General features: G+C 34.6%; 1 protein-coding gene across 5 annotated transcripts in view; it reads right to left on the bottom strand.

Moving 5' to 3' along the window:
• Positions 1-717: 717 nt before the first annotated feature.
• The window catches only part of PPM1A (protein phosphatase, Mg2+/Mn2+ dependent 1A), a 41,626-nt gene continuing 16,858 nt past the window's right edge, over positions 718-25,485 (bottom strand). For 3 of the 5 annotated variants that reach the window (XM_070513715.1, XM_044773689.2, XM_070513717.1), the window contains 5 exons: positions 11,725-12,578; positions 9,176-9,293; positions 4,908-5,016; positions 3,596-3,653; positions 718-2,608 (listed from right to left, as the gene is read on the bottom strand). In XM_070513715.1, the coding sequence (XP_070369816.1) occupies positions 2,579-2,608; positions 3,596-3,653; positions 4,908-5,016; positions 9,176-9,293; positions 11,725-12,578 (1,169 nt within the window). In that variant the 3' untranslated portion in view covers positions 718-2,578. Of the gene's footprint in view, positions 2,609-3,595; positions 3,654-4,907; positions 5,017-9,175; positions 9,294-11,724; positions 12,579-16,103; positions 16,285-21,994; positions 22,206-25,485 lie in introns of those variants that run through there. The other 2 variants (XM_070513716.1, XM_044773688.2) reach the window with 2 other exon arrangements.

The raw sequence follows: 25,485 nt of genomic DNA, 5'->3' as shown, positions 1-25,485 counted from the left end.
AAAAAGTTTTGAGGCATTGCCCTGAGATGCTAATTAGCACACCAAAGGGGGTGGGAGGCCAAGAATTTAAGTGGTACAAAAAACGAAGTCAACAACAGAGGTGCAAACGTGCCGTTTAAAGTGTAGTTGGTTCCTCACCATCACCATTGCCCCCAGGAATCAAGAACACACAGTCTGCTGTTAGAATGTACACTTCCTTCCTGTCTTTTCATAATGAAAAATTCTATCTCGTATGGCAATGCTGACTCACGTGGAAAAGATGTAGTGTTGTTAGATCACACACCTCCAGGCCTGATCTCAGTACTAATAATTTTAACAGAGGAATATTTTAACCTCCTCTTTTTTATTTAAAGACTCTCAAATAAAAAAGGCTCTAACTATGCTGTTATGGTTTGAAATATAGCTTTCCATCACATATTTTACTTGTGATTTAAGATTTTGCATTTCAAAATCCAATTTAAGGTTTTGAAATTTCCAGAACTAAAAATTTCAGTCTACTTAAAAAATTAAGGACCTCGCTTCTTGTAATAGGGATTTAGTTTTCAGTACTAGTATGTCTGGTAATTAATCTACACTAGAAGCACAGTCATCATTAAATGCACATTTAGATGCTTGCAAAGGCATAACTTAGAACATTATCATACTTTGCACTCTACCACAGATTGAGACATTAAGCATTTATTTGTAAGTACGGATTTGGTTCTGTAATTCCCACTGTTATGAATTTCTAAATATAAATAGTACTTGTTTTTCTTTATTCATGCTGGATTAAGATATAAATTAAGTACAATTATGTTACATTTAATTACCTCACAAATAAGAGGGATAATGAAAAGATTTTGCTGGTATGTAATTACTTAAATCTGAGACGTTTCACATTACTTTTCCCCCTACTGTACTCCTTTAACTTTGCATTAGTTTTAAGGCTATATGTACAAACATGTATATTTCCAATTTAGGGGGAAAAAAAGAAATGGAACAAAACTGATCATACTACTTTTTATACACAAAGTTTTGACTTTGTATTCAATACTGTATTTTAATCTTATATTTTAGTAGTTTTCTAGAGGGGAATCTGCCTACTGAATGACTAATTACATGGTGATAAATACAATATTCAACCTAAAGAGACAAAAATACAGAAGGGCACAGAACAGTAGTCTTTTCAATGTGACAGATTTTAAAACTTACTTTCACATGCTTAATCAGAGGGATTTAAGCCTAAGTTAAATTAGGTTATTTTTATATCTACAATTCTTTAAGCTTTGAAAGTTATTTTTAAAGGCCAACAGCTAAATATTATCAACATGCCATATTTCAAATCACAAATACATCTTAACTGCTTAGATTCTAAAGACAGGCCAATTAAAAATCACAGGCAAACACACACTCACAGACACACACACACCCACCCACCAGAGTGTTAGATTGTCAAGCTCTGACAATTATTTAATTAAACAGTAGGCAAATTCAAGCTGATACACATCTTAAAGAAAAATAAGCAGCCAGAAAGAAACCCATTTAAAAAACAGATTAAGGAACAACAGAGACACATCTTTTAGCCTTTCTAATGGAAGGGAAATAGTTTCATCTATGCCTTGAGTAACAGTATTTTCCAATTAAAAGAGACTAACATCTTTCCCCATGAGAAACTTTTCATTTACAACAGCATGGTGTTTTAAAAGGGCGGGGTAAAGGAGGAATTACACATACGTGATTAAATTTCTTGTTTGTTAAATCAAGCTTTATTGATAAAATGGAATTCAGAATATCTTACTAGGAACAGCAGCAGACCCAGCCAATCATGATAGCAAAAATGTGGCAGTCTCCTACTGTATGTAGGAAGCTGCTGCTTACCAATTGGTAATTAAATGTAAGGACTTGTAAAAGAGGTGCAAAGAATCAAGGCATTTTAGCCCCAAGATTGATATTCTTATGAATATACTGTATTACCTGCAATACTCATGGCAACAAGAACAACCTAAAAGACAGTTAAATGAGGGACCAGCTTTATCAACAATGCCAATCCCACCGCCAAGAACATTAAGACAGTTTTCAACCAATTCCTTGGATGTCCAGCTTTGTCGGATTTTGGAATTATTCTCCATAATCACGTGCACGTTTGAGCATCTAGCTGACATGGCTGCTGCTCTCCCTGTCCCAACCCCAAGTCCAAACACGACAGGACTTGAAAGGGCTATATATCTGTTGCATCGCACAAGCCAAACATTTCTTGTAACTTTGATAGTGATTTAAAGCACTTCATAATTAAATATGAGCAGTTTGTACAAGGACAATTACACTTTACAAAAAACAAAATCATACAACAAAAATTGCTGGAGTCTGATTTACAACATGAATTATGGTTTGAAATCACGTTTACGTTAAGTCTCAAATTTACAAAAAAAAAATCAGTTCTGGGCTAGCTGTTGTCCTGCTGCAGTTCTCTGGGGGAGTCACTTTCACCCACTCACACGCCCTTCTTTAAAGTCGAAGATGCATGTTTAAAAGGTCCAACGAAGAGGAGCTGTACTCTCCTTTGGAGGGGAAGATAAACTCCACGGCTGGAGGAGCGCTTTTACCACATATCATCAGTTGATGCAGAGTCCTTTATGAAAGGAAACAAAGCAAAACAAGAAACTGAAGCTCAGAGGCGCCAAAATACATTACTTTCTGGATAATGCAGAAAGATAAGGTTTTGTAAAGTTGACTTGTAGAATGTAAGTGTTTTTCAAAGAATCTAAGTATGAGTCTGTGTATATGAAATATCAATATTTTATCTGTTCAAAGAATTGTTAACCCTTTGTTTTCTTTTGAAATAAAATATGTGAATTATGATTTTACCATGAGGTTGACCAAATGTATTTCTAAACCAATAGCACTACTAAAAAGAATTTTTTTCAATAAAAGCCAATTTATTTTTAGACCACTACTTTTATAAACTTTTCTTGCATAAGAAGAGATTAAGACCTCAAGTAATAGGAGGTTTGACGAAGGTTCATAACGCAATATATGAAATAGCTCAGAGCTGTGCCCAAATGCTTTTAAGTTACCACTTCTCTGTAAATACCACACTACAGTGGAATTGTAATGGGAAACTTAACTGGAGAACACGGCATTCTAATGTCTATTTATAAACAGAATTCTCTACTTTAATATTTAAATGAAGTACATACTTCAGAGTTCTTGGCAAAGGTATTTCTAACCATAAAAACTATTTAGTGGAGATGGGCATTCTGAAGTTCTGTTGCAGCTGCTTATAAAACTCAGAATAATTCAAGATTCTGAGTAGAGATATTATTCCTAATTTCAAAAAAACATTTAGTGGAAGCAAACCTTCTGAAGTTGATTGCTTGTAGAGGCTTAAAAAACCCAGAATAATTCAAAGGGACTTTCTTCTTTTTTGAGAGAGGTGGCCACTCACCATGATTATGTCCTCAATCACTAGAACTGTGGTGCAGGCAGAGTTCAGAGCAATCAGTCAGGGTGTGTGTAAGAGAATGGGTGCAGTGAACAGCTCTGCAAAAACAGGCAGGAAGGATATGCATTTAGAGTGAGGGGTAGGGAAAGCAGAGTGAGCTAAAATGCTACTTACAGTGTCATCATTTTTGTAAGGATTCAGTCTATTGTAAACGGCTTCAATTACATTCCGCCTAAATTTAAAAGAAATGCAGAAAGTTAATTCTCCTTCAGAGCATAAAACTGTTTAATAATCATAGCCAGGTGTTCATTAAAATGTCAAAGACAATCTTACACTTAGAAATTATTTTAATTCTATGTCTTACTGTCCAATAAGTGAGCCTCACTTCAAGATATTTGGGTCTCACTGTTAAAATAGTGGTGAATTTACTCTAAAATATAACATTCCACTAACCCAATTAATAGAAGGCTCAAAGTCATAGTGTAAAAAAGAAATCAGCCTATACGGTCTACTTCTGTTTGAACAGGCTTAAGTGGTTAGGAGTCAGCAATGACGATGCAGTTCTTAAGATATAATACTAATATATTCTGGTTAAGAGCTGAATGTTAGTTTTGAAGTAGAAGTAACTTGTAGTTACTTCTTGTAGTAAATAATTTAGATACATTTTACATTTAAATTTCTGCTTTTCATAATGCCCCTTTAAAAAGGCTATATTAAAAATGAAATGTCAAATATGACATTTCCCTGACAAGTCTAGGAATTAGTTTTTAAAAAGTGAAATCATTACAAAGAATATGGCTACACTTAGAGAACACAATGAAGAATCAAGGAAATTAGTCAATCTATCTTTGTAGGTCAATTATATGGATATCTGAGGTAACAATGTTTTAAGCCTTGTATTATAAAGTTACTTAAAGTCTCTACTGTAGTTTATAAAGATGTAAGCTTAATATTTAACATACATTAGTCCAGTTCTATGCACTAAAGTGCAAAGAGAAAAAGGCAAGAAATGCACCCTCCTATCTTTCATCACTCTAAAACCCAACCAACCAGCAAACAACCAAAAACACTGGGAAAATCAGAGACGTAGAAAAATGGTCTAGATGGAGGAAGAGAAAGATGCTTATCCCTGGGGTGTTAAGTTATCCAGGTATTGACAAGATCAAATTATAATACAGGAATAATAATGACACTTAGAATTTTGTAGTGCTATGTAATTTAGTTAAAAATATTCTTTCATTATATTATCTCATTTATGCTATATGAGGAAATCAATGTAACCCAAGCCTCACTACAGACAGTCTTCAGTATAATTAGTTACAAACAACATTCTGATACATATTCTAAACAAGCACCACACATCATTAATACTGAAAAACACTGAAACATAGCTTAAACATTTCTTTGAAGATACAGTTTGATCAACGGACACCTAACATTTTCAGGTACTGAGATAAATCATAAGGGTCTGCAGAACATAACTTACTTGCTTGCCAATTCACCCCCTGGTGGGAGGCTGGGGATGTTCTCACTCGCTAATGTGCGCATCACATGGACTAAGTCAGGGACGCCTTCCCCCTGCTTCTTTATGATTTCTGGGAATCAGAAGTACTTTTTTTGTAAGTGTTATCCAAATTTAATTAAAAAAAAAACTGAAACAAAGATAACTTAGGTTTTTAAAGATGACATTTACCACATCTGAGATTTTCTAAACTGGTATAAAAAAAAATCTAGTTGACATATGAAAATTTATGACAAAGAAATGCACAAAAGATGAGATACTTTCCAGATTAACTTCAAAGAATGAATATAACAAGATAAAATTGTGAAAAAAAATTTCATGTTACAATCAATGTATTACACAATCAGGGATATCTGTGTACAAATGAGAATATTCTTAAGAGGCCAACGAGTTACTTCTGAGGAGAGCAACTCCTCTCTTTAGACTGGAATCATGTTTCCTGAACTTTGCCCTGAAAACACACTGCACATATTTCAAGATTTGGAAAAAACAAAAAAAAATCTTTAAGTATAGGGGAATTTATTGATTATATACTAATCCGAATCGTTTTTACATGTTTACATTTGCAAAATGATACTTAAGCAGCAGGTGCAGATGAGACTATGTACTTGAATACCACTATCTCAGCTTAATTTTTATCTAAGGTATCTTTAAGCAATAGATAGATATATAATATCATTTTCTCAGTTATTTGAACATCAAAGCCTATAGAATGGAAAAATGTATAAATTTTATGGCCAATTTTTTAAAAATAAAAAATACGACAAACTATACAACTGCATTTAAAATCATTAATTTGAAAACATCTAGTTATTAAATGGATATAATAACCTCTGCAGTGTTGCCATGCAAATGCACAGTTACACCAAAGAATACCAATAATTATGTACAAACAACTTAGAAGAACTCTCAAACTTTTCACTCTAAGTATAGGAAGTCTTCACTTGGAGTTTACCTTATTTATTCTAAATGCAAGATCATGCCAAAGGTATTTGTAAGTTATACATTCAAGTTATGTTGAATTTTTTGTTTTTCAATGTTTATACTAAGAAATTTTCTTTCTCATCATTGGGGCAAGAAAAGTATCATTCTAGTTCTCAATTTGTAAATACCTTTGAGAATAACAATGCATATAAAGCTTTTTTATCCTTTGATCAACTCTCAAAATATTAATTCATCATTAAAGCCGCATATTCACAGACATTACTACCCATATTTCTTGAAATGACTCAAACTGTCCCTTTAGAATCAGGCCAAATTTTACCATCTATTATTTTTTGCCTTAAAAAAAAAAAAACAGTCTTAAATCTGAACAAAAACCAAGGATCTCAGATTTGGTTTGCCAAGTTCCTTTATTGTGTAATCTTTAACATCTAATATATTTATTCTACATGGTTCTAATGCTGGAAATCTGCTGTACAAAAATAAAGGGATTTGATGTTTACCTAAACTGCACAATTTCACAATCTAAAGCTATAATACACTTAACATACAGTCTCTGCTAAGCCAATACAATTACTGGATAAATAACTAGACACAATAGAAATAAACACTGATGATAATTCAATCAATGATAGTTTCAAGTCTAAAAAACATTACCTTGAATCATCTATATCTGATGTAGCTTACATCTCCTTTGTTAAAATATAAATTAGGATATTTTAATTGTGAAGAAAATTACAGGAAGATAAATTCTTTTAAAAAAATAACGTAAGGCTTTAAAAACAGTTAAAGTCTCCTATTCCACATAGGACAATACATTTAAACTATCTGACCATTAGTACTACACTGGCCTTGTTTCTTTTGCTTTTAAAAAAGAAAAAAGTAATGAATTTTAAGAAATATTCCTTTAATTGTTCTTGGACTATACATTTTAATTAGAATGGCAAAAAGATTGAATGCTTTTATTAAAGAATATATATGTATAGAAGATCTATGTTTCACACACTCATATACAAATAAACACAGTCTGCTCTTCTCCCCTCCCCTCCACAAAGTCTGAAGGATTCTATCAGATATCTCCAAATTAGCAAATTTACATCTTGGGCAGTCGGTAGCAAAGATTTTAAAAATATATACGCACAAGTATAACCTTAAATTGGCTTAGAAGGACCACAACTTTAAGCAGTATGGTTTAAATTATGAGCTGAATCCTTTCACAACCGTAGAGAGTCAAGTATTCAGACGGGCACAGATAATAGAAGGAGAGCTGAAGAGCCTTTGTTCTTTTCTGTCATGTGGACAGAGAAGCCAAAAGTATTCAAAAGAAATAAAATGAGGTTTAGTAGGTCACAGCAATTTAGTGAAGGCACGTATTTAAAGAAAGAAAGAAAGAAAGGTACTTGGTGCCTGTTTTGGAATCTGAACGCAGTATTTTTCACTTGAGACATATAACAACTTTCACAATACAAATAGTTACATTTTTTTCTGTTTTTAAATATAGCAGCTGTTTTAATTAATGTAATATTTAATCTCTAGTTGCAGTCTCATCAAATCCACCTCAGTAATGAATATTGTATTTAATTTATGACATCATAATCTCCAGTTGAATGGTACAAGTATAACAACATTTCAACATATCAGAAATATTATTAATGTAAATTCTGTTCAGGTGGCAATTCTTGCTTGATAATAAACAATATAAAACAATATTGTAACATAAAATTATGTATCTAAAGCAATTATTTAAAATTGCATCAAAAATTTAAAGAGCATACACTAAAGAGAAAAGTCGTAACTCATTTCTAAAATTTGATCCCATTTCATAGTAAATAAAACTCAAGTACTTATTTGTATTTCTTTAAATCAATAAGAAAACATTACAACCAAGTTACTTTAAAGTGCTGGTAAATTAAATATCAACTTATCCCAATACATAGTCTTCTTACGATTTCATATTTTTCCACTAACCAGCAGTTTGAACCAATGTGATATGACTTGGCAGCGTTCTAAATATTTTCTTTTACTGTATTATGTATAAACAACTTATATTGAAATGATTCATTTAAAATATAAAAATTCCAAGACCCTTGGTAATAGTTAGGAATCAACTCATGAATAGTGCGTCCAATGAAAGAAATACTAAATAGCACATACACATAACTAGACATATCACTCTCAAGTGGGAGAGAGCAACAAAAACAAAGTAGCAGCTCTAGATAGTACTGAAAATCAAAACCATTATAATCCTAATAGGAGTCTGATTATAATTGATATAAAACTGTAAAAAGGGAGAAAACAAAATTAAAGTGCACATTAATTTTAATAATGCAGGCACAGCAGGAAATAATAGTATGTAGGTCAATGCTTACATGCTATTAAAGGTCTTTAACGTGCAAATTAATGACATTAGGGGCCCAACATACATTTTAACACTATTATAGGCATGTCAAATTTTTCTGCATAAAGAAACTGCATAATCTACATACTTACTGCATATATGCATTACACTGGAATTCTCTGGGGAAACTTAATATTTATACCAAGTAGTAGCTGCAAAGATCATTTAAATTTTTTCAAATATTTAAAGGCATTACATTTGAGAGTTACAAATATCCTTCTAACTATCTCAAAGTAATTTGCAGAATTATGACAAATATACTCCTGGAATTCCAAACTTATTTCTTGACTTTATTCAGTATTTACATTTCTGCCATGTAGAGACCTAGCATTTCTATATTTGGTTCTATGTTGTCGAGGTGAGGCAGTTTACGGTTTAGGCAAAAAGCTGTGAAACAGATTAAAATAAATTTTTAAAAGCTGTGGCACATAGAGGTTGTTAATAACCAGGCTGTGATCTTCAGCTTATTGAAAAAAATCCTAAAAATCTTAAATTCATACGAACAGCTTTACAGAGAAAGATGGTATTCATATTATCACCATCATAAATAATCTGTTTATAATCAAATAAACCACAAATCAGACTTTCCTGGCATAAAATTATTCATGCCAGTGAACTCATCATGAATTTTAAAGCATATAAACACTTCAGCCTTTTTAAACAAAAGTATGCTGAACAGAATGTACAGGGCCACACTAGTTATTTCTAATATAACCGTGATAGGACAATTGCAAACATTGTAACAGCTACTACAGAAATGCCCTTTCTCATTTTTGTACACTAAACACTAGATGTCAAAAGCTTATAAAGCTCTAAAAGCTAAAATGTTAAAGTTTGATTGTGTTGAGGTTTTTCTTTAATAAAGCTACTTATTTTTTGTTAAATGATCCACCTTCTACTCTGCTTTCCAGGTACTTGTCCAGCTCTGCCTCCTTCTTCACTGCTTCTGGTGATACTTTGGGTGCATTTGGAAAACAGATCAATATCACACTCATGTTGTCTCGACTTCCCTGGGAAGATAAAAGTTTGAGAAAATAATATAGTTTTCTTTTTGCTCTTCAAAGCCTTGAGAACCTTTACAGCCACGCCAATTATATTTATTCTAGTTGAAAATATATATTGTTTTTAAGGAGAAAAAAATATACACACATATGTGGAGGAGGTACCCCCCATACAAATATAGTATACAATATAGTATACAGTATAATCAACACTCAAAAAGACAGGAGAGAAACACTACAGGTTAAACTCACTGCAACAATCATTCTGAAAAATTCTATAACACAAAAATATTCCTGAACATCTTTTGGTGGCCTACTTCACTTGAAGTGATACCTAACACACATAAACCTACACACACAGTCATTCATTCAACAAAATGGACAATTCTAGTGGTGTTCCTTACAAGAGGATTTGACCTGTAGTTACATGTACTTGACAAACTTACATTTAAAATAAATTATAATAAATTGTTGGGCTAATTAATTTGCTTCAAAATAAATAAAGATACGGAATTAGAAGTAAAACTACATATATAAAGTTTATAAGCCAGCTTTTAACTTTCATAATTAAAAAAATGACAACTTTTTATAAAGTACATTCATTTTTAAAGACAACTAGGTATTCAAAATGCTATAATTAAAATACCTGAGTTGATATTGGTCTCCCCACACTTTCCTTCCTATTACTAACTAGAGTTAACTTTTACATTTAAAAAAAATCCTCACATTTTAAGGATTTAATTCCACTATATGAGAAAACTGACCTTATACCATTAGTTTAAGCAAACAATACAAAGAATTTAATATTAAAAAAAATCTTGGATTTGTATAAAATGTGGCAAATGATAAGCTACTGAATAATTTTTAAAATAGAGTAGAATGCAGAAAAGAAAAAGTGGAATCTGAGTCATAATTTACTAATATCTGAATCTGGCAATTTTCTCAAGAAAACAGCTTTTAACTTAGCTAACAACTATTTAATTCTTAAGTGCTACAGAATAAACCCAACAAAATAGATGTTACTTGTATACATACTGAAAAGGACAAAGAACACATGCATCACTGTTCAGTTCTTCCCAAATTCGGAAATTAACAGTGTGCACTATTAAGTTGTTGCTCTATTGATTTTTTTAACATATATGTTGGATATTACATAAACTTGATTTGTGTTGGATAGCACATAAACCTGATTTCTAAGTATGATCAGATTTTAATTAAGATTTTAAGTAAAGCTGGCAGTGTGCATATAAAACTACAAAGAATATTATGTTGACTTTCTATCGGCGCATGTTAAAAGAAAATCAAATATATAGCCTCAGCAGAGTTTTATAAAGTCAGTATATTTAAAAAAAAGTCAAAATAAAAAAATTAGTTAAGGAGCATTACTGACAAAATAGAACAATGTAGCAGAAAGAACACTGAACCTAAGTCAAGGGCTTAGATTTTGGTCTTGGTACCATTACTAAAGAAGTAAATTGTATAATAACCCTGTAGAAGTCACTTCTAACTTCTCTAGGAAAGGGGGCAGCATGTATCAAGTACATATTATTTGCTAAACTAGGCAATTCATATATATATACATTAGCTCGTTAATTTAACTCCTCAACAGTCTTACTAGTTACATATTATTATCTCCACTTAATAGCTGAGGGACGTTGAACAATTTATTCAAAACTGTAGAGTACAAAAGTAATAGAGATAAGCCTTGTTTCCAGGTCTAACAAGTTAGCAGAGCCTTCTCTGACTTCAGCTTCCTCATCTGCAAAATAAAGGAGCTGAGCTGGCTCATCTATGTACACAATCCCATTTGATCAACCCAACAACCCCATGAGAAAGGGTAATAATCTCTCTTACCTTTTTTATAATTAGAGAAACTGATCTTCCAGACAGTTTAAATAGCTTACCTGAAGTCATATACAGTCTCATACCAAGTTCTTCTGACTCCCATGTTCACGGCTATTTCCATTACATCACACCAAATCACTCAATTCTCTTTCTTGGTACTACAGATTCATTAGACCATAGTCTCAAAGTACTTCCATAAATGTACGGAGATATCACATGGTAAAAATAAATTGTTAAAATTCTAAAATGCTTTTCATTTATGGACACTGAGACTTAACCTTCTCCGTCCCCTTTCTTTTAAAACCTACACTTTGATATAATCCTTTTACCTTTGATAATCTTCCACAATCTTAAAAGGCTCAAGTAGTCATGGTTACTTAAGACTAAACGCTCAGATTATATGACTCTTGCATACTTTGTAATTGGGTTATTTATTTCTAAAAACTCTTCAGTATTTTTATCAGTGTGAAGAGTATCTTGCAATTGTGTCAAAAACTTATTTCTGAGAACTACAGGTTCTAAGATGATTAAATACCACAGCAGTAATTAAGATGGCACAAAATCATTTTATCTTTTAAAAGAAAAGTCTAGCTACCTTATACAAACAGGTGTCGACTACTTCATTGCAAACTTTCTCAAGGTCATCAGTGACTTCAAGTCTGGATCTTACAAAATCACAGAGCTCTTCATTTCCCATAACATCCCAAATACCATCACATGCAAGGATAATAAACTGGTCATCTTCTTCAGATCTTTCAATATCATGGACTTCAGGCTCTGGTGAGACAAGCTGCTCTGTAGGACCTTTTCCATGGACACACTTGTAATCAAAGTCCCCAAGGGCCCTTGATACAGCCAGAGAGCCATTCACACGCTGAATCATTACAGAACCACCTGCATTCTGAATTCGTTCTTTTTCCAGCGGATTACTTGGTTTGTGATCTTGTGTGAAGAAGTGAACTTTCCTGTTCCTACAAAGTAAACCTCTCGAGTCTCCACAGTTAATGAAATAAGTATGTTGAGGAGAAATTAACACACCCACAGCTGTTGACCCACTTCTATCTGCACCATGTTTCTTCTCTGACATAACTCTCATATGTTCATCAATCTCCAGAAAACCTGTTCTGATTCCATTCTTTACATTTTCCACAGAAGGTGCTCCTGCAGACCCTTTAAAATCCTGGTTATTGGTGATGTGATCTAACAAATGCTCACAGCAGTATTTGGCAACCTGAGAACCAGCATGCCCATCATACACAGCAAAGAAAGACCATGTTTCAAGTCCACTTGGCAAACCGATCACGGCCGTATGTGCATCCTCCATCTCAACTCGCCAGCCTTGCATGCTGCTTAGCCCATATCGCAACCCATTACCCTGCCCCTGGGCATTATGTTTTTCCATCTTTGGCTTGTCTAAAAATGCTCCCATTATGTCTTGATCCTCTAGGTCTGCAAAGGAAGAGAAACAGGAAAGTTAATAACTATCTTATAAACAAAATTCATATCAAACAACATTTTTAAGAGTGAAGGAGATACAAAGAAAGCTTTAAATAAGAATTCACAACTCTTGTGATAAGCATTTATCGTATCACTGACTTAGAATCTGGAGATTAACAAGGAAAAATTAGGGGAAAGGCTGATCAGGCACAGCTCAGAATGGACAGCAGGCAGTGAACTAAAGCATCAGGATGAAGGCAGCTGATCTGACACTCCCCAAGGCACAACCACTTGTAGAAAGGAGACTCGGCAGTGGCCATCAGTTTACATGAACCAGGCCAAGTGTTAGGATGCAGTGAACATGTGAATCTCTTACGGAATCTCACAACTAAGCTGTATGTGTACATTATTCAAGAAAAGCCAAATGAATTCACAGGACATACCAAAAGCCTACTAATTCAAACATCTTAGTTGAACACTGAGAATTTTCCAGAGTTTGATTCTGAATTATCTAGTTTTATCCTTACTACATGAACCCTCTGAAAAAGTAAAAAATGATCTACTCACAATGGTCCAAATTTGCATGCTCCTTCCTTTAAGACTCTGCTTATGTCTGTCCCCTTAAATGGAATCCCCTGCCTCTCCTCCCTGCTTACAGAAAAAAGTATACCCATCCTTTAAAGTCTAGCTCCAATTCTACCTTTTCCATAGGTTTTTCAGTCTTGGACAAAGTCGGTAAGTTATTAAACTACTGTTAAGTGGTCCAGCCTCAATTTTCAAGTTGCAAAGCAATTATACATACATATAATAAAGCTTATTGTATATAAACATAACAGAATTAACCTACTCTAATCTACTAGTATTCTATTAATCTAGTGGTAATAACATGTATCCTTATTATTGCACTCTATGACCATTAGGTATAAATAGTAAAGAAGATCAAAGGGTTTAGGCACAGCCCTGTGGACAAGCCTGAAAGCTTAGCTAATATAATTCTTTCCCAATAGTCAAAAGCTAAAACCCCTGGTCTGGAGTGGGCCCACAGAAGGCAAGGAGACAGTTGGTCAGGATTTAGGTTGGCCTTTACTTGAGTAATAGCCTAAGAAAGTGGAGACATGGGTCCAAGTCACCAAATGAGTCACAAGTGAACTAAAAGCAATTTGAAAGGACAGGATGAGAGTGAATGGAGGTGAAGGGGAGAAGTAGAAGGTAAGGGTGTGAAAAAGTACCTAGGTAAATCAGGATGCAGTTATGAGATTAAGGATTGATGATGCTAGTGACATAAAGCTCTGAGAAGAAGTTGGGAGAGAAAGGGGAAGAAGAAAAATCCCTTAGGAAGGAGGCAGATTCCCAGCAACCTTCTCCTCTTCTTTTTCCTACTAGTACACAGGCAGAGAAGTCTGGTTGATTAGTATAACAAAACAATCTCCTGCCTACTCCTTTGCCCCCTCTTACAATTCCACTAATGGGAGGTAAATAATGAAAACTAGCCATCATTCATTCCTTATGGTGGTATTACCTTTCTGACACCAAGGTGATACAGATTATGGCAAGGGTGAGTGTTTTGACTGCACAAAGATAACATGATGACACCTTAATAGCAGACGATTTTTAAGAAGAATTCTAAATTACCCTGATAAGTGTTTTACAAACATTACCTCATTCGTTCTCCTCAACAACCCTCTAAAGTGGTTAACAGTATTATCTCCAATTTATAGATGAAGAGCCTTAGCAAGACTAAAGAATGTGGCCAAGGTCACTCAGCTGATAAATTTAGAGGAATCAGTACTCTAACTTAAGCCTGCCTGACTGGAAAGCACCATTTATCAGTAAGGGAATGGTTTCAATCACTGAGGTACAATACAATTATCTGTGGACCTTTTGGAAAATTAAGATTAACAAATCAGAATTTCCAGGTAGGGTTGGAACCTAGGCATCTGTGTATCTGTGGAAAAGATTAGATGGAATGCCTAGATAGGTAGGCAGAGGATGATTGAGCCATGGTGAGGTAAAGCCATCTGCTGAAGGTCAACAGCAAGTTGTCTCATCTCTGTACCTCAATTCCTTTAGCTGGGGTAAAGGGGAGGAGGGAGGTATTATATAGTTAAGATGCTTGTTACCTACTAATCTAGCATTCCTCATCTGTACAATGGGCACATTACGACTTACCTCTGAACGTTGCTGCAAGGTTTAAATGAGGTAATGGCTGCAAAGTAGCCACAGAGTCTGGCAAAAATGAGGCACTCAGCAAATGGAAACTATTATTACAACATTCTTATATACACAGCTACATCTAGCTTCTGATACTATCTAACAGGGACCTTACTCTCTCTTTTATAGAAACGTCTGGTAGTTATTTTCCAGACATACCTACGAAACTACCAAATAAATAACTATTTGAAGATAAACAGAGTACACTTTCTAAAAACAAAACCAAAACTTTTCAAAATTTATACTAGAAATGTAACAAACCAAGTCAACTATATGATAAAATTTTAGGTTCAGCTCCACAGCAAATTTAAAAATATAGTCAAGGGCAAATTAATAATTTTGTGGTTGGACTTTCACATAGTGAAAATAGGCAATTCAGAAATCTTACCTCCTGGGATTCTGAATAATTTGTAGAATCCAGGTGAAGCAGTCAACTACAGCTACATAAATACAGCAGATACTTATGTAGATATAATACTTACCAGAAATTGTTAACTTACAAATACTGGTTTCATAGTCATCTTCCATAAGTGGACTAGCAAACAGTATTTTACTTAGTCAAATTATTAAATTGGCATATATCTACAAATAGTAGACCCCAAAGGGATTCAATTTGCCCATTAAAGTTTAAGTTAGTTTCTGAAAGAAATTCTAGTTCTCACCTGTCTTAAATCTACTCTGTACACATGCTGGGTCTCATTACAATGATAACATTATCAGTGACTGAACCTTTCAAAACAAAATACTCTGACAATCATAAGACTGAATTCATCTTTGATATAATGAGAAAATCTGGTGAACATTTTTTGTCTTTTAAAACCAAACTAACTCCTAAACTGAAAAATTCTAAGGCTGGGCGAGGAAGTCATTCATTAAAGTTCAGCCACTGCCTTTTATTAAGCAAAACTGATCTCATAACCATAGCAAACAGTCTTGAACCTGGTCATTTGGTTTAATCTACTCACAATGACCCCAAATTTTAAAAAAGCTCTATACATGCCACTGTTAAGATCCCTAAGGAATCTATTAGCCCCAAAACAACAAGAGTTATTCAACCTACAATTTGGGCAGAGTCCTTCAGTAAAAAATTTAAGAATAAAACCCTATAAGGTTTTTTCCTGTTACCTATGGATACACAGTCTAATACAGAACCCCTCCAGGCTCCATAAACAGAGAACGAAATGGACATATGTAAACAATGTGGAGAAAATTATATTCTCTTAGCAACCGACAGAATTCTTTTTAGGACAAGCCCTACTTTTTCTGAGAAACACTACTTTGATCAGACATGTAAAGTAGGGGGTAAGGATCAAAAGATATACTCACATAACAAGTGATCAGTGCGAAACAGGCATCTGAAGGAGGGGAGATGCTGATAACTGGAAGACCTTTGTTTGATGAACACTGAAATAGTTTTGGCTATACAAATTAGGGAGGAAAATCTAGAGTGTATCTGCATTAAAAAATAAGAAATCTAAAGGTTGGGGAGAATCCAGAGGAAAAAAACTATGTAGCAAGAGAAGCTTCTTGGGAGAAGAGGGAATACATGGAACACTAGCTGGCAGCATAGGCAGCAGTGTGTAGCATGGCAACAGTCAAGTTATCTGCAGTGGGGTGTGGGAAGTAAATTCTCTACTATTACCAAATCTTTAGTATATTCTACGTTGCCCACTAATGCTTATATATGAATAGACTTTATCCAAGATGAGGACGAGTGTTTAACCGACTCTGGAACATTTAATGAACAAAAGAATATTAAGTAACATATTGCATAGCTGGGGTTCAGTGAAGAAATATTTCAGTATAGCCAAATCTCTGGCAAAGGATAATTCAGGGTACAAAAACTACTTTTTACTTCACAAGCTATCAGGCATAGTAATCATAAATTATATTTTGTAATCCAAGGCAGCCGTCTCCAAATTAACTATGGTAAGGACAAATAAGCACATGAACAAAAAACTTTTCAGCAGTTTGAGATGTGAGATGACACTGAATGAATAAAACAATTGCAGGCTGTCCATTTTTTTTAAAAAAAGGGCAATCTTAAAGTAGGTTCATGGAAACACAAATAATTACTAAACCAAAAATTTCAATAGAGACAATGAATAACCAATTGGATACTGAAAAAACAAAAGAAAACACCCAAGCCAACAAATGAGATTACCTCAAGGAATTCTTTTATAATTCAGAGGGCTTTCTTCATCTTGTTGATTCCAAACATACAAACCCACCCACAACCGTACCCATCCTATCCTTAAACTTTGTAATAACAGAGGACTCTCTGTCTTCTCACTTAAGATAAATCCCTCTACCACAGCTTTGGAGCCCATGCTTCAAAGGAACTTACATGACTTACATGTCTTCTCAGGAACCTTACATTATTAGGCTCCTTTTTCTCCTTTGTATTCAACCTCAACTTTTAAAGACACTCAAATGTCGCCCATTAAAAGTAAGTCTTTATGTGAGTCATTCCCCTCTAGCTACTGACCTGCCCCTCTCTTCCCTTTACAGTTCAACTTCTGAAAAAGAAGTGTCAATGCTCCAAAATGTTGTCTGGCCATCCACCAAAACAAGCTCCTCCAAGTTGCTTAATCCAATGGACGTTTTTTAGCCCTCATCTGATTGACTGCTCACAGCAGCATTTGACAACACTCCCTCTTGAAACACTCTTCCCATTGGCTTTTCAATATGCTACACACTCACAGCTTTCTTCCTATCCCTAGCTTTTCTATCCTTGTCTCCTTTGCAGGCCCATCCTCATCTCTCAAGCCATTAAATGCTGACATTCAAGGCTTAGACTGAGGCCCTCTTCTCACTCTATGCTGTCTCCCTCGGCACTCTTTCACATATCTGCAGTTTTTGGCCAGTGAATGGTACCATCATCCATCAAAGTGAATAAAAAATAAGGACATATATTTGACACCTCCTTCTACTTCATCTCTCATCAGTCCATCATCAAGTCCCATGGATTATACTTCCTAAATATTCTCAAATCTGTCCACTTCTTTTCACTAACACCTTAGTCTTCAAGCTACCATCATCTCTCACTGCAACACCAGCCTCCTATTTTGTCTCTTCACACGCATGCTGGCCTCCTAATTCATTCTACAAACCTCAGCCTAAGTAAACTTTTCAAAATAAAAATTTCATCATGTCACTTCTGTACTAAAAGTTATCTAATGGCTTTCCACCATTTTGGAGTACAAAGAACTGCTTAATATGGCTTACATGAAAGCCCTAATTGGTCAGGCACCTACGACCCTTCACCAGACTTATCTCACCTCCTACCGTCCCTCCTCCAACATTCTCTACTCCAACCATAAGAGCTTTCTTACAGTACCTAGTACTTGTCATGCTGTCTTCTTCCAAATAACATAAACAAATGCTACTTCCTCTACCTAAAAAGCTATTCCCTCATCTCTTAGTCTGGTTAATGCATACTCATTCTTTAGCTCTTAACCCTCATATCAGTTCTTCAGGAGAGCCTCTTCGAATACCCTAGGTCAATTTCCCTAGCGCAGAGCAGACAGGAGACCTTCAATAAACATTTACTGAATGAACTCAAAAGAAAAAGCAGATGCAAATAATAAAAATCTGGTAACAGACAGGGAGAGTGCACACAGAGAGTAAATATACACATAAAAAATAAGACTTTCTGACTGAGAAAACAGTCAGAGAAGCTATAATCAAAGAAATGAGAGGAAATTCTCCCTCAGTTGAAATCTTCAAACTGATAAAGCTCACTGAATATCTAGCAGGATTAATTGCTAAAAGCCACATCTAGTTACCCACAACTAAAGAAATTCAAGGAAAAGAAAAATACTGAGCTTCTAGGAGAACCTTGGGTAACTGTCAAAGGAAAGAGTATCAGATTGGTAATACCCACTGCAACTATAAAACTGAATCTTAAAAGACAATAGAGAATAGAGTTCTAAGAGTAAAGATTAATGAACTTAGAATTACATAATTATCCAAATTATTTTTCATGTGTATAGGTGGAAAGGGAGGCAGAAAACATTTTAAGATACACAAGAACTCAAAGTATACACTCATACCTTAATGAAAAATTCAAGAAAAAATTCCAGCCAAGCAAACATCTACTGCTGTTTTAAAACTAAGTTCATCTTTATGACTTGCCATTAAACTCTAATAAGATTACAGAAAAAGTCAGAAATAGTCTGATTCTTAAAAATAACAATTGAGAAAAACAAAATCCCAAATATATAAAGTAAAAAGAACTTGGGAAATTGCCCAATTATCCAATTTAATACTAGAGAAACACTCCTTTTATGTTTTTAGAATCCTCACATCAACAGCAAAACACATATGAAACATCAAAAAAATGGAAATATCTTTCATAAGATTAAACTTAAAAGTTACACATCTATCCACTATGTGACTTTGGACAAGTCCTTTATCTTAATGTCTTAACTTTCCTCATTGATAAATAAGCAAACTTGATTAAGTGTTTTCAGAACAATTACCTTGTTCTGAGGAATGTGTAAGAAGTTAAGTGAGAAGACTAAAGTTCTAGGAATACCTAGGCAAATGGTATTAGCAAAGTAATACTTTAGTCTAAAATCATGCTGCTGAATTCTCATGTAAAAACTCTTACACTCAATACCAAGATGAAGATTATAAGAGATAAACAAAATTATTTTACTATGGAAAAATCAACCTGTAAAGAATGAAAAAGGAGAAAAGTAGCTACCAACTAGGAGTGCAAGCTGGTAGCCTGAATTTGATGGTTACATATATTGTTATCCCCTCCCCGCAAACAACAAGCATTCTCTAGAGTCCCCACTACTCCTCACTGACCACATCTAGAACATTTTATCCACGTTCTCAACATGGCATTTGAGTTTGCATCACTTGGCAAAGAGGACAATACCTGTGATTGTAACAGCATACGATCCATGAGGATTTACTCTAATCTGGTTTTTCACTAATGCGGCTGCATCATCCCAACGTAGCAAAACAAAATGATACCTGTAGAAGGCTGAATAATGGCTCCCAAGAATATCAAGTCCTACTCCTGTAAATGTTACCTTATTTGCAAAAAGAGCCTTTGCAGATGGGATTAAGTTTAGAAATTTGTGACAAGCAGATTATCCTGGATTATGCTGGCTGGGGGCGCGGTGTGGGGGGGGCGCTCTAAAGGCAATCACAAGTGTCCTTATAAGAGAGAGGAAGAGGAAGATTTGACACACACACAGAGAAGGCAGAGCAGAGAGATTTAAGGTTGTTGGCCTTAAGATTACAGTGAATGTGGCTACAATCCAAGGAACGCTGACAGCCAAGAGAAGTGGGAAAGGGCAAGAAATGCGTTCTTCCCTAAAGCCTCCAGAGTGAGCAGATTCCTGCCGACTCCTTGATTTTGGCCCAGTGAAACTGATTTTGGACTTGTGACCTCCAGAACTGTAAGAGAATAAATGTGTATGAAAAATAAGAAACTGGAATATGAAAAACATTAACAGAGCTAAGAAAGAAATGTAAGAGATAAAAAGTTATTGTAACATTTTAAACAGCATGAAAAGCAATGATGAGAAGCAAAGAATCTATAGAAAACAATCTGCATGGGGTAAAAACCAAAATAAGAGGAAAATCATCCAGTATGCAGATAATAAGAATAAAGGGATAAAAGTGAGGAGACTAAAGAAAAGACACAAACAATGCAGATCCAACAGTTTAATCAGTGCATTGTAAAAAGAAAATCAAATAATGGAAAAGAAATTAAACTTCAAAGAAAAAAGAAATTAATCCTAAACTGAACTTGATGACTGAAAGCATTCATCAAGTACCAGATAATTTTAGTAGAAAGTGACCAACACCAAAGCATAATCTGGTGAAGACAATGCACTTCAAGAATACAAGAATTTAGACAAATGAAACATGCCAAAAACATAAAAACAAAAACAAATCAGGCTAGTCTCAAACTTCTTTGCAATGTCAAATGATAGGCAATAATGAAGTCAAGTCTATAAATATTGAGCGTAAAGGTGGATGTTCCAAGAATTTTATACCCAGCAAAATCAGCACCTATATGTGAAGGTAACAGAAAGATATCATCAAATATCCTGTAACTAAAAAAGTATATCATCCACGTACTATTCCTGAAAAACCTATTTCTTAAGACAGATTATGCAATCAAGAGATTAATCAAAATAAGAAACTCAATAATGGAGATGTCATAGTATAGGGCTTGGGGTGGGCAAAATATACTAAGCAAAAAGAAATCAAGGGCTATGATTTTAATTTCAGACAAAGGAAAGCACAAGGAATAAAGCAATAAATAGGATGAGTGTCTCTTTTAAATTGATGAGGGTGTAGTCTAAAATTATAATTTAACTTACGAATTTTATATGCTAAATACTTTTATGCCAGATAATTCACAGCAAACTTACCAAAAATACTATATGCTGAAATCCAGACTATATATTCTGTTCAAACATGCTTAAAACATTAATTAAAAATCAAGCATTTATTGGATTATATATTAGAAAACAAAAGCTTTAGAGTTTCCTAACACACTCCCACCCACCCTACCCTGGGGACCAGGGGGGAAAAAAAAGAAAGAAAGAAAACAAGTGATACAGACCATATTATCTGACTTAATACAATAACAGTAGATAGTATAACAATAAAGAAAGGAAAAAACCTTCAAATATCTGGAAATTGCTTTAAAAGGCATGCTTCCGCACAAGCAGAAGGACCTACAACTAGAATATACAACTATGTACTGGGGGTGCTTTGGGGAGAAGACGGAGAGAGAAGATGGGCAACAGATGTTAGCTCAGGTGCCAATGTTAAAAAAAAAAAAAAGGCATGCTTCTAATCAACTTTGCATTGAGTTTCTGTATTTTCGCAATTACAAAATATTTAGGAAAAATGAGAAAAGTGAAATCAGTATATTAAGTATTCAATGCAAGAAGAACCACCACACACACAAAACCTAAGGAAAGCTGAAGGAATTATAATGAAAGATTAAGGTAAATATGATAAGTTATATGAGAGAAAAATGAGTAAAACAGGTAAACCACTAATTAGCCTCGTTGAGAAAAATTATTAATTGAAATTAGAAACCAAACAGGCCATACTCACTTCACAGATAGAGGTGTTTTTGTTTGTTTGTTTTTTATAAAACACACTATACAATTCTTTGCTAATAAATTTGAAAACATGGAGGAAACTGACAAGGTTCTTGGAAAACAAATTACCAAATTTTTTTTTCAAGAAGTGATGGAATAGGGCTGGCCCCATGGCCGAGTGGTTAAGTTCGCGCACTCCGCTGCAGGCGGCCCAGTGTTTCGTTGGTTCGAATCCTGGGCGCGGACATGGCACTGCTCATCAAACCACGCTGAGGCAGCATCCCACATGGCACAACTAGGTGGACCCACAACGAAGAATATACAACTATGTACTGGGGGGCTTTGGGGAGAAAAAGGAAAAAATAAAAAATCTTTAAAAAAAACAAAAAAACAAAAAAAAAAAAACCAAGAAGTGATAGAATAAAGACCAGTAACTGCAACAACTGCAAGAAAATGAGTAAGTTATCAAAGAACTATCGCTCAAAAAAGCTCCTGGGCTCATGAAAAACAAAAAACAAAAAGGCTGAAGAACATTCTAGGTAAAGAAGACCAAAGAGATAATGACAACAAAGTGTAATGTGTGATCCCCCACCAGCTTATACATATTTATCTGTGCAAAGAGAATGCACACACACACCCCCCAAAGGAAAAATGGAAGGTTATAAAACAAATGTGGCAAAATGTTAACAACTGGTCATTTTAGATAAATGAGTTCATTGTATTCTTTTTTCACATTTTCTGTAAATTTGAATTGTGTTCAAAATAAAGTTATCAAAATTAAAAGTGGAGGCCAGCCCCACGGTGTAGTGGTTAAATCCGGCACGCTCTGCTTTGGCAGCCCAGGCTTGCAGGTTCAGATCCTGGGCAAGGACGTACACCACTCGTAAGCCATGTTGTGATGACAACCCACATGTGAAATGGAGGAAGACTGGCACAGTTGTCAGCTCAGGGCTAATCTTCCTCAGCAAAAAATAATAATGATAAAATTAAAAAATACAAGTACATCAGACAATTTTACAACTAAGATCTTTCAAGCCTTAAAAGAACATGTAACTCCTAAATTAACAAAAGAAGGGAAAAAAACTTTCCACTTCTTTTTACAAACCTATCATAATCCTGATATAAAATCTGACAAAGATAGCAAAAAATAAGACTATAGTTCAAACACACTCATCGATACAGATGCAAAAAAACCCTAAGTAAAACATGAGCACATAAAATATGAGCATACATAAGCACAAATTACCAAGTAGGTTTCATTTTTAGGAAGTTAACTATGAGCCAACATTCAGCAACCTATTAATATAAGTGATCTTTTAAGAAGTTCAAAGGAGGGCCAGCCCGGTGGCGCAGCAGTTAAGTTCGCATGTTCTGCTTCTCGGCAGCCCAGGGTTCGCTGGTTGGCATCCCAGGTACGGACATGGCACCGCCTGGCATGCCATGCTGTGGCAGGCATCCCACGTATAAAGTAGAGAAAGATGGGCATGGCTGTTAGCTCAGGGCCAGTCTTCCTCAGTAAAAAGAGGAGGATTGGCAGTAGTTAGCTCAGGGTTAATCTTCCTCAAAAAAAAAAAAAAGAGTTCAAAGGAGAAACAATACCATCATCTCTTCACATGCTAAAAGGGATCTGATAAAAGTCATTCCATAATCATTAACACATACTTCAAGCCAAATAGGAAGCACAGTGATTAGAACAATTGCCACAAAAGAAACAAGAACAAAGATACCTGCTCTTATCCCTATTATTTAGCACTGTCTAGAAATAGTGATCAATGCAGTAAGTCAAGATAAAAAAAAAGAGGCATAAAAATATGAGATGAGATCACATTATTATTTGCAGATAATAACTGTGATGGCAAACTCAAAATCTAAAACATTATTAGGAAAAAACAGTTCAGTAAGGTTATCTGACTATAGAAAATCATACAAAAAAACTTAAACAATAACAACCACTTAGAAAATAAAGAAAAAATGGCAATAAAAGTATATCCAAATAAATAATTAACAAGAAATACTCAGAACCTTTAAGAAAGCCTCAGAAGAAAAGATATTCCTTTTTCTCAGACAGGAAGATTCAATATTGTGAAGACATTTATCCCTCCTTTTTTAGTCAACAAATTCAATATAATCAAAACTGGGTCTTTTTGTTCCCAGACTTTGATGAAATGATTCCAAAATTCATATGAACGAATGTTTGAGAATAGTAAAAACATTCTAAAAAACATCAGAATTTGCCATACCTAATATTAAAACAATTTCAAATTATGGTATTTAAGAGGGAATACTATTGCAGGAATAAACTGATCAGTAGACTAGAACTGAGACTCCAAAGAGATCTGTGGGAAGGCAAATTCAATAAAGCGTTAGAACAGCTGGCCTATTCCAGTCCTGCCCTCCCAGGGAGGGTAGCTGAATCACTGTCGCACATGTTAAATACCAGGTGATTAAGACTCAAGTTTGAAATACTAATAAAACCACGCAAGGACAGCCAGGCAAATATTTCTATAATCTTATGATAGAAAAGGACTTTCTAAGTATGACATCAATGGCAAGAAGGAAAAGAGACTCCAAAGGAATAAAAAGTGACTCCAGAGGAATAAACCTTCTACACTATAATGCAAAGCTCATAAGCTTGAAAGGCAAATCTCTTTAAAATAAGTATTTGCAATATATAGGATAAAGTTAATATTCCTAAAAGAGACAAAAGGCTCTTATAAGACAATAAAAGGAACACTTTAAAAGAAATGGACAAAGAACATGAATAGGCAATTCAATTCATAAAAGAATATAAATGGCCAATAAATATATGAAACATTGACCAATCTCACTAGCCATTGAACACAAATTAATTTTTTATACATTACTTTATCAAAAATTAAAGATTTATAATGTCCAGTATTAGCAAAGGAATTTTAAAAAATATATGCTTCATAGGTAGGAGAGGAATCTCATAGTAACTTTCTGAAGGATATGTACGATACACATTAATTTTAAATGTTGACTTCCATTTAAATGGTTTTGTATATTCACACTTTGAAGCACCCCTTTATTCCAAAAGTACTTTAAAAACAGATTAACTATAAAACAGAAAATTAAGAAGACCAAACCACCTGCTGAAGACAAACTCTTGAAATACAAAGCACTTTGTGAAGCTGAAACTGTGAGCCTCCTGGGCACAAGTAACAGAGACAGACAGAAGTCCACACCCTGTAGGGATGGTTTCAGAGACTAAAAATGCCCCCGCGCAAGCTGGGATAGAACCCAGGCTCACTGAAACTAATGCCTGGGGTGGAAGGGCTCTATTGCCTGTACAAGTTCCTGGAAAAAGCTACTTACAACCTAGGGCTACAGTTTAGATGAAGTTATGTGCCCAGTGAGCAGCAGTATAGATCTTCCTTTAGTCTGTGTCTTATTCTTGGAGAGATAAGCCTGATCCTAACGTTATCACGAATCATGAGAACCAAGTCTCGAATATAAGACATGGTTTCAGACTGGGCACCCTAGGGCCAAGATGTAGCTGCATGCAAAAACACTGGATAAAAAGGGTGAAAAGAAAGAAAACAAAACAAAATTTCCATTTAATATGAGACTACAAAACCAAACTCCAAAACTCAAGGAAA

This window comes from Equus asinus, chromosome 7 (genome assembly GCF_041296235.1).
Source record: "Equus asinus isolate D_3611 breed Donkey chromosome 7, EquAss-T2T_v2, whole genome shotgun sequence".
Taxonomy (NCBI): Eukaryota; Metazoa; Chordata; class Mammalia; order Perissodactyla; family Equidae; genus Equus; species Equus asinus.
This window is presented reverse-complemented; position numbering and strand designations above follow the sequence as displayed.